Raw genomic sequence first — 9,864 nt, 5'->3', positions numbered from 1 at the left:
ATACCCTCATTTTGCCATTCTTCTTGACTACAGGCACAATATTAGATAGCCACTCGACATACCTGGCTGTTCTAATAAAACCTGCCTTGAGGAGTCTAAGGATCTCTTCCTTGACCTTCTGAATTACTTCTGGACTCATCCTCCTTGGTTTCTGCTTGTAAGGCTTGAAATTAGGCTTCATGGGGAGCCTATGTTCCACTAATGACCTATCCAATCCTGGTAGTTCATTATAAGACCATGCAAAGCAATCTTTGTATTTCTTCAGAACAACCAATAGCTGGTTTCTGTCCAGAGCATTCAAACAACACTACTACAAAAATAGTTAAAGATCACACTTTGACAAAAAAAAAGATCTCACTTTTATTGGAAGTGTGATAAAAAAAATTATATTGATATTTTAATCACACTTAATTTGATTAAGTGTGATAATATTTATTTTTTATGTCACTTTTCAATTAAGTGTGATTATATATATATTTTTTAATCACACCTTCTAATTAAAAGTGTGATTATATATACACTACTACTTTTTAATCACACTTTTTAAACAAAGTGTGATTATATATATATTTTTTAATCACATTCTAATTAAAGTGTGATTGTTTACATATTTTTTAATCACACCTTTTAATTAAAGTGTGATTATATATACACAATTACTTTTTAATCACACTTTTTAAACAAGTGTGATTATATATATATTTTTTAATCACACATCCTAATTAAAGTGTGATTATTTATATATTTTTTAATCACACATTTTTAATTAAAGTGTGATTGTATATACACTACTACTTTTTAATCACACTTTTTAAGTAAGTGTGATTATATTTATATATTTTTAATCACACATTCTAATTAAAGTGTGATTATTTATATATTTTTTAATCACACCTTTTAATTAAAGTGTGATTATTTATATATTTTTTAATCACACCTTTTAATTAAAGTGTGATTATATATACATTACTACTTTTTAATCACACTTTTTAAATAAGTGTGATTATTTATATATTTTTTAATCACACATTTTTAATTAAAGTGTGATTGTATATACACTACTACTTTTTAATCACACTTTTTAAGTAAGTGTGATTATATATATATTTTTTAACCACACATTCTAATTAAAGTGTAATTATTTATATATTTTTTAATCACGTTTTTTTAATTAAAGTGTGATTATATATACACTACTACTTTTTAATTACACTTTTTAAGTAACACTACAAGAAAAGTGGGCTTATGAGACGGAACTTTTTGCGACGGCAAAAATGTGACCTTTTGAGACGGCACAATTTGCCGTCGCAAAAAATATGACTTTTTGAGATGGCACAACTTGCCGTCGCAAAAAATGTGACCTTTTGAGACGACACAATTTGCCGTCGTAAAAAATATGACTTTTTGAGACGGCACGACTTGCCGTCTCGCAAAAAAAAAATGTGACTTTTTGAGACGGTACAACTTGCCGTCGCGAAAAATATGCCTTTTTGAGACTGCACAACTTGTCGTTGCAAAAAAATGTGACTTTTTGAGACTTCATATATATAGTTACAAAATGGTTTAAATAAATGCAATGGTATTTTTCTATCATAAAAAAAAATTAAAAAAAACGACGTCGTCTTACTCTTTTGATATAACATTTCTCTTTTCATCTTCCTGTCTCTCTGTCTCTATCTCTGTCTCTCTTCTCTTTCTCTCTCTCACTCATCACTCTTCTCTGTCTGTTTGTCTCTCTCTCTTTCTCTCTGTGTCTCTGTCTCTCTTCTCTTTCTCTCTCTCACGCATCACTCTTCTCTGTCTGTCTCTCTTTCTTTATGTCTTTGTCTCTATCTCTCTTCTCTTTCTGTCTCTCACTCATCACTCTTCTCTGTCTGTCTGTCTCTCTTTCTCCTTGTATCTCTCACTCATCTTTCTTCTTTCTCTGTCTCTCTCTCGTTTATCTCTTTTTGCTATTCTCTCTCTCTCTCTCTCTCTCTCTCTCTTTTTGTCTATCTCTCGAGCATCTTTTGTCTCTCTCTTTTTTTTGTCTCTCTCTCTCCATCTCTCTGTCTCTCTCGTTTTTCTTTATTCTCTCTCTCTCTTTTTTTTCTATGCCTCTCTCTCATTAATCTCTTTTCGCTTTCTTTCTCTCTCTTTTTGTTTATCTCTTGTTCATCTCTTGTTTCTTTGTTTTTTTCTGTCTCACTCTCTCTCTATCTTTTTCTCTCTTTGTCTATCTTTATCTCTTTCTCTCTCGGTCTCTCACTCATCACTCTTCTCTTTCTCTGTCTACCTGTCTGTTTGTCTGTCTATCTGTCTCTCTCTCTCTCACTGTTTTCGCCTTCCTCACTCTCTCCCTCATCTCTTCTCTATTTATTGAGCTCCCTCTCGATTTATCGATCCAACCATGTTGGGGACCCCCAGTGGGCGGTGACCCCCAGCACCCCCACCTCCACGTGGGGGGCTGTGAGAGCAAGAGTGAAAATAAATAAATAAATAAATTTTTTTGAACCAATCAGAAAACAGTGGGGGTGGTGGGGATCACTCCCACTGGGGGTCTAGGGCATTTTTCTTATCGATCCACTACAAGAAAATGCACTTTTAACGACCACTTTGTCGCTTTCTCGCTCATCACTTTGTCTCTGTTTCTCTATCTTTCTTCTCTATCTGTCTCTCACTCATCTCTCCCTCTTACCACCCATCTCCTCTACCACATTTACCACTATTGCAAATGCCATTCCACTACCACCACTACTACCACTGTTGCCACTCCACCTCTACGATTACCATTACTACCATCATCGCCACCACTCCCTTACCACCACTACCACTACTACTACCATTACCTCTCATCCATCACTGCCACTCCATCTCCTCTGTCTGTCTCTCCCTTTCTCTATGTGTCTCTGTCTCTCTTCTCTCTCTCTCACTCATCACTCTTCTCTGTCTGTCCGTCTCTCTCATTCTCTCTGTGTCTCTGTCTCTCTTCTTTTTCTCTCTCTCACTCATCACTCTTCTCTGTCTGTCCGTCTCTCTCATTCTCTCTATGTCTCTGTCTCTCTTCTCTTTCTCTCTCTCACTCATCACTTTTCTTTGTCTGTCTGCCTCTCTGTTTTTCTCTGTATCTCTCGTCCATCTCTCTTCTCTCTATCTCTTTCATCTATCTTCTCTCTCTGTCTCTTTTCTCTCTCGCTCTCTCGCTCATCTCTTTCTGTCTCTCTCTCGTTTATCTCTTTTTGCTCTTTCTCTCTCTCTATATATATATTTTCACCTATTTTTCATCTTCCTTTCTTTCTTTTCTTTCTCTCTCTCACTCATCACTCTTCTCTCCCTGTCTGTTTATTTCTCTCTCTCTCTCTCTCTCTCTCTCTCTCTCTCTCTCTCTCTCTCCCTCTCTCCCATTTGTGTTCGCGTTGCTCACTATTTCCCTTCCGTCTTTTCTATTTACTGAGCTCCCTCTCAATTTATCGATCCACTACAAGAAAATACACTTTGAGCACCACTTTGTCTCTCTCTCGCTCACTACTCTGTCTCTCTGTCTCTGTCTCTCTCTCTCTCCTCTATCTGTCTCCCACTTATCTCTCTCTCACCACCCATCTCCTCTACCACTTTCACTACTACTGCAAACGCCATTTCACTACCACCACTACTAACACGGTCGCCACTTCACCACTACGACTACCATTACAATATTTTTCATTAAAATATTACCCCTACTTCTACCAAATAAAAAATAATAATAATTTTTTTTTTCGTTAAAAAAAATGAAACAAATAAATTTTCAAGCTTAGTAACCAAAATAAAATAATTTTTTTAAAAAAATTTTATTTTAACAAAAAATAAAGTTTTTTTTGCGACGACAACCCCTCTCTCTTTTCTTTCTCTCTGTTACTCATCGCTCTTCTCTGTCTGTCTCTCTCTTTTTCTCTGTGTCTCTCGTCCATCTCTTTTCTCTCTATCTCTTTCATCTATCTTCTCTCTCTGTCTCTCTTCTCTCTCTTTTTTTTATCTCTTACTCATCTCTTTCTGTCTCTCTCTCGTTTATCTCTTTTCGCTCTTTCTCTCTCTCTCTATATATATATATATATCTTTTCACATATTTTTTCATCTTCCTCTCTCTCTTTTCTTTCTCTCTCTCACTCATCACTCTTCTCTCTCTGTCTGTCTATTTGTCTCTCTCTCTCTCACACTCATCTATCTCTCGCTCACCACTCTGTCTCTGTCTCTGTCTCTCTCCTCTATCTGTCTCTCACTTATCTCTCTCTCTCACCACCTATCTCATCTACCACCTTCACCACTACTGCAAAACGCCATTTCACTACCACCACTACTACCACGGTCGCCACTTCACCTCTATGACTACCATTACGACTACCATCGCCACCACTCTACTACCACCACTACCATTATTGCCATTACTACTACCATTACCTCTCCTTCACCCCTGCCACTCCATCTACTCTACCACTACCACAAATTTCACCACTAATTTCCTTCGCCATCACCACCACTACCTTCATCTCTTATCCACCACGTTCGCCACTACTGCCACTCCCTCTCCTTTACCACAAAATATTACCTCTCTTTTACCAAATAAAAAATAATAATAAATTTTTTTCATTAAAATAAAAATAAAACAAATAAATTTTAAATCTTAATAACTAAAAGAAAAATATTTTTTTTTAAAAAAAATTCATTAACTACAAAAAAAAAATTATTTTAACAGGAAATAATTTTTTTTTGCCAACGGCAACCTTAAACAATAAAACATGATTTAATCTTCTTCTTCTTTTTTTTTTTTTTTTCGCTATGTTTCCCTTCCTTTTTTTTTCATTCCCCCCCTTTTATTTCCATTCTCGTTTTGTAAACACTCCCCCCAAACCAAAAATCCCTAATCTCTTCACCCCTCTCTCTCTCTCTCTCTCTCGATCAATCGATCGATCTGTCGCCAAGCAGCGGTTTCTATCCCTAATCCCTAATCTCTTCACCCCTCTTCCCAGTGTTTGTATAAGCTAGAGACATTTTTTATGAAGTCCAAAACTACGTGGTTTTGGCATAGAGTTAAAATAAACCCTAGTGCCCCCATATTGTTCTCATTCCAAGATCTGTCGCCAAGCAGCGGTTTCTCTGCCTCACAGGTATGTCTCTATGGCTACTCTCTCTCTACCGCTCTATCTTTCTTTTTCTGGTTGTATGTTTGTGAAGGGCGGGGGGGATTTCAGTGGCGGGGATGTGGTAGTGTTGTGGTGGGGAGGAGGATAGCGGATCTGTGGTAGGGAAGGAGGAGCGGGTTTCAGGATTGGAGGGTGGGGTGGATGGATATGGGTTGTTGGTAGGGGAAGAGGGTAAGGGTGGTTTTCGTGGTAGACAGGTTAGCCGGTGAAGAGGATTTCGGTAGTGGTGAGGTTAGCGGGGCTGTGATGGGGGAGGGTGTTTTTGGTGGTCAAGGGATGGCGGGGCTGTGTTGGGGGAGGTGGAGGTGGAGGTGGAGGTGGTGGTGGATCTGTGGCGAGGAGTAGCTTCTTCGATTATGAGTTCAATTATGAGTTCCTTTTTTTTCTTTTTTCTTTCTTTTTCTTGTAAGTACCTGCAATTAACCTTCATTTCAATTTCAATTCATTATATATGGTGCTAGTCTAGGGTTCTAACGAAATTTGAGTTCCTCTTGGTGAAAATACCATTCGAATCGAATCCAACAGCTTCTTAGTTAATGACTATGTTATATATTGTGTTTTTCAGGTTATTTGCTGATTGCATATTATTGTTGCTAAATATGTGATTTTTTAGAACAGTGGAATTGTCTTGCTAAGCTCTATAAGCAGTTATAATGGTGTTATTTTGTAAACTACTATGATGGTCCACATTTGATACGAACAAATATGTGTTTATGTACCCAAATAGTTGTGATTTTTAGAAATTTGTGCCATTTTTCAATAGCAATTTTCTGTTTTTTGAAATGCAGAAAATAGAAAACAGTGAAATTTTTTCAGAAAATTGAGTTGACTAGAACCAGTTTTTCAAGGAATACGAAAAAGTTGTTTCCTTTACTCCATTTTTCAAATTGTTTTCAGTTTCTATAAAGACATGTTGCAGAGAAATGATTTTTGAAAACTATTCCAAACAGGTGTAATTCTTTAGATTCTTGCTTCCTCTTCTTCTTCTTCTTCTTCTTCTAATGAGATTCTTGCCTGTTTGACTCTGTTGTTCACTTGTTCTTGTAAAGTTAAGCAAATTGTTGAGGCTTTCTCTCATTTATGAGATGCTAATTGTTTTGAATATTCCTTCTTTGTAGATTTACTGTTTCAAATGGGTTAATCTATTTTCTTGCATAGACATTGTTACAAACACTTTGTGGGCTGATTTGACTTTGGTCTCTTGAAGGTCTCAAGGAACATTGATCTGGTCTATGGAGGAGGTAGCATAGGCCTCATGGGTTTGATTTCACAAGCTGTTCATGATGGTGGTCGGCATGTCATTGGGTGAGACTTTCTTCAATATTTTTGGCCTAAAAAATCTCAAAAAAATACTTTTAAAGATCAATAAAGAAAGCATTGTTAAGTAGCTAAGATCAATGAGTTGGGTATGTAGTTTGCTATTGGTTTTGTTCTCTATTACAACTAATTTTTTTGTCATGTTATTGTCTCTCTGCAGAGTTATTCCCAAGACGCTCATGCCTTGAGAGGTATGTCTCTCTGCTACACCCCCAAAAAGTCTTAAGCCTTTTCTTATTTAATTGACTACTTAAATAAAAATAAAAATAAAAACCTCATTAAACTGACTTTTTGATGAATGAGGGTTAGGTTTAAGGCAATCCATAACTTCTGAATGACATTGAGATCATATAACCTCAATGTGGATTAGATCAAGTCTTAAAAAATGGTCATTGAATGTTTTCAAAGTGTCGAAATCTAGATGATGCATAATACATAATCTTATGAAGTAGTCACAACTTTATTGTATTTTTCTAGATGCATAATACATAATCGAGTATAGACCTTAATCTTGTTTGAGAATTTTTATTTTTCAATTGACTTTATTGTATTTTTCTAGATGGATGATGATCATTATTCAGAATATGTTGTTTCTAGCATTTCAATATCTAATGATTATCTTATGAAAATCCTGATAATGGAAGGGACTCAGTTTATTGGTGTGTTTTTGTCGGGACTTCTTGTAAAAGAAGGCAACCAGGTATCAACCCTTCTCTTTACATTTTAACATTTACATGTAATGATTTTCTTTTCCCAATTGTTTTAACTTTCTTAGCCATCTTTTCCACCTTATGGTGTGCAATTAAAATTGGGTTGACAAATTCCTACACAGATTTATATTTGATGACGTCTTTGACTTTTTAATAAACAAGTTTCATCTATCAATTAGTCAATTCAATGGAGCTATTATTGACAATGATACTTGGAATCTATTAATAAATAGAGGCATATTCTTATGTTCACTTCATTTAAATTATTTGATGTACTAATTACGCATCATATATCTAATCTTATCTACTAACCTAAAATTCGAATGAAAATATGTGCATGACTCTTTCTGTTTGAACCTGTTTGTTTTTTATTTTGAAAATATGTACATATATATATATATATATATATTGTAGATCTATAAATAACACAATAAGTAGTTCACATTTTTGTTCTATTGGCCTGCACATTGTCATGAATGCAGTTTTTTTATAGGTTGATTCTTCATCTTCTTCATTTTTTGCAGATTTCTGCTACTTTGAAGACATCGATTGGTTAATTCACTCTCTATCAAGGTATTTCTCTATCCTTCAAGTAGTATTGAGTTTTTAATACAGATTGTAGCCAAAAATTAGTTTTAATGTTGAATTAATAAAATTAATTTAACTGATTCTGTTTGACTTTTGTTTACTTCATCCTTTTGATGTGAATTTTAATTATAGGTATTTCTCGATCTGTTTGATGTGGATTTTAATTGACTTTTGTTTACTTCATCCTTTTGATGTGAATTTTAATTATAGGTATTTCTCGATCCGTTTGATGTGAATTTTAATCTAACTCAGGTTTGTTAAGGGAACCAGACCATATATGTTCCCTGTTCTGTGTTGGCTAGAACATCTTGGGAGAGAGGTGAAGATCCTTGACAAGGATATGATATTGGTTAAACTTCACTCATTTCCTCACCTGCAGAATTTTCTTCTTCAAGCTATGTCTCTTAACTGTTATCTCCATTTTTTTGTTTGCCCCAGGTATGCATTAGATGATATTGGTTCTGGATCTCATGTGCATCTCAGTTTGTGTCAGAGTTGAACCCATATGAATAGGTAGTTTGGTACTAACAGAGAAGTATGCATTTTTACCAGTTCTGTTAAAATATCTTGTCTACATAGAATTATTTTTTAAGCATGCAGTTATATTTGGAAATTTGATGGGTGTACTATTGATCTTGAGGAAAACCTTTCACGGTGATGTTTCCATCGATGGGTGTACCAATTTGTAATTATTCAGGCTATGTAGTTTCTGCTTTTAAGACCAATAAGCTTTATTGATCCTTATTTGTTTTATAGTTTTTAGTGAGTTATATGTTGATATCATATGATTTTGATTGTCCATATAATACTCCATTTTATCATTTATGTGATCCTTTCTGCATTGTTGCATATTGTCTTCTTTTGTGGTGCTGTTTTACTGATATTTATGTGGAGAATCAAAATAATTATGTCATTTTTGGTGGCTGTGGGGAAAGGATTGGGGGCAGTTTAACAACTGGATAAATTACATTATTTTTGGTGTGATCTAAATGTAAGTTTATAAATTAATTAGTAAGTTTATTCATATGCTTCTGGCGGTTTTTAAATTAATTTGTTTTTTTATTTTTCAGGTCAGAAATTTCTTGGAGAGATGCAAAATATGGTCAAAGAATTCAAGAACTTACTTTTTTCAAGTTTTTTATTTTTTATTTTTTAATGTATGTAATCACAGTTAATTTTTTTTTTTATTAATTTCTTTGTATATACTTTTAAACATTTAACTTTTATTTATGAAATATATGATATTATTTCATTTAATATATGGTTGTGATTCGAAATATAGTATATAGTGTGTATTACATTATTCAAATGCGCGTGCAAAAATAATATTGATTATTCTTTAAATATGTCAAAATTTTTTTTTTATCACAGGTTTTATTAGTTATTAATCACACTTAAAAGGTGTGATCTAAATGTTTTTAATCACACTTAAAATGTGTGATCTAAAGTCTTTAATCACACTTAAAATGTGTGAACTAAAGTTTTTAATCACACTTAAAAGGTGTGATCTAAATGTTGTTTTTAACCACACTTAAAAGGTGTGATCTAAAGTCTTTAATCACACTTAAAAGGTGTGAACTAAAGTTTTTAATCACACTTAAAAGGTGTGATCTAAATGTTGTTTTTAACCACACTTAAAAGGTGTGATCTAAAGTCTTTAATCACACTTAAAAGGTGGGAACTAAAATTTTTAATCACACTTAAAAGGTGTGATCTAAATATTTTTAACCACACTTAAAAGGTGTGATCTAAATATTATTAATCACACTTAAAAGATGTGATGAAAGCATTTTTTAATGACACTTAAAAAGTGTGATTAAAAATGACCATTTTTAATCACACTCCTAAAGACCACACTTTAATAAAACTTAAAAGGTGTGATTAAAAAACATACATCACACCAAAAAAGTGTAATCTTTATCTATATTTGTAGTAGTGCAAGCACTTATATAAGTGGGCTGTTGTACAGAACCTTCCCCTAGATTTATTTCTTCTAAAGGGTCTTGTGCCTGAGGACTTACCAAATCTTCTTCCTTGATTTCTTCAACCTTCGAAGTAGCCTTCTTGCTTTGTTCTGCTCCTAGGTTCTTTAG

General features: G+C 34.1%; 1 protein-coding gene across 5 annotated transcripts; it reads left to right on the top strand.

Moving 5' to 3' along the window:
* Positions 1 to 4,853: 4,853 nt before the first annotated feature.
* Positions 4,854 to 9,028, top strand: LOC145798916 (uncharacterized). Of its 5 annotated transcripts, XM_082888277.1 has the most exons (7): positions 4,854 to 5,120; positions 6,364 to 6,461; positions 6,634 to 6,664; positions 7,118 to 7,173; positions 7,708 to 7,756; positions 8,024 to 8,284; positions 8,842 to 9,028. In XM_082888277.1, exons 2-6 carry the CDS (start codon positions 6,437 to 6,439, stop codon positions 8,268 to 8,270), a joined length of 408 nt encoding a protein of 135 aa, XP_082744403.1. In that variant the 5' UTR covers positions 4,854 to 5,120; positions 6,364 to 6,436; the 3' UTR covers positions 8,271 to 8,284; positions 8,842 to 9,028. The 5 variants fall into 5 exon arrangements, 2 of the variants coding, with proteins under 2 accessions (XP_082744403.1, XP_082744402.1); XR_014340791.1 differs by having other exon boundaries at positions 7,126 to 7,173; positions 8,024 to 9,028; XR_014340790.1 differs by having other exon boundaries at positions 7,033 to 7,173; positions 8,024 to 9,028.
* Positions 9,029 to 9,864: the final 836 nt, after the last annotated feature.

The sequence above is a fragment of the Camellia sinensis genome, chromosome 9 (assembly GCF_055761805.1).
Source record: "Camellia sinensis isolate YWXY chromosome 9, ASM5576180v1, whole genome shotgun sequence".
Classification (NCBI taxonomy): domain Eukaryota; kingdom Viridiplantae; phylum Streptophyta; class Magnoliopsida; order Ericales; family Theaceae; genus Camellia; species Camellia sinensis.
This window is presented reverse-complemented; position numbering and strand designations above follow the sequence as displayed.

Bases quoted from the DNA above. Each gene is read 5' to 3' on its own strand.
- LOC145798916 (XM_082888277.1), top strand. From the start codon at position 6,437: ATGATGGTGGTCGGCATGTCATTGG. The intron at 6,462-6,633 runs GTGAGACTTTCT...GTCTCTCTGCAG, and splicing joins GGTGGTCGGCATGTCATTGG to AGTTATTCCCAAGACGCTCA. The intron at 7,174-7,707 runs GTATCAACCCTT...CATTTTTTGCAG, and splicing joins TTGTAAAAGAAGGCAACCAG to ATTTCTGCTACTTTGAAGAC.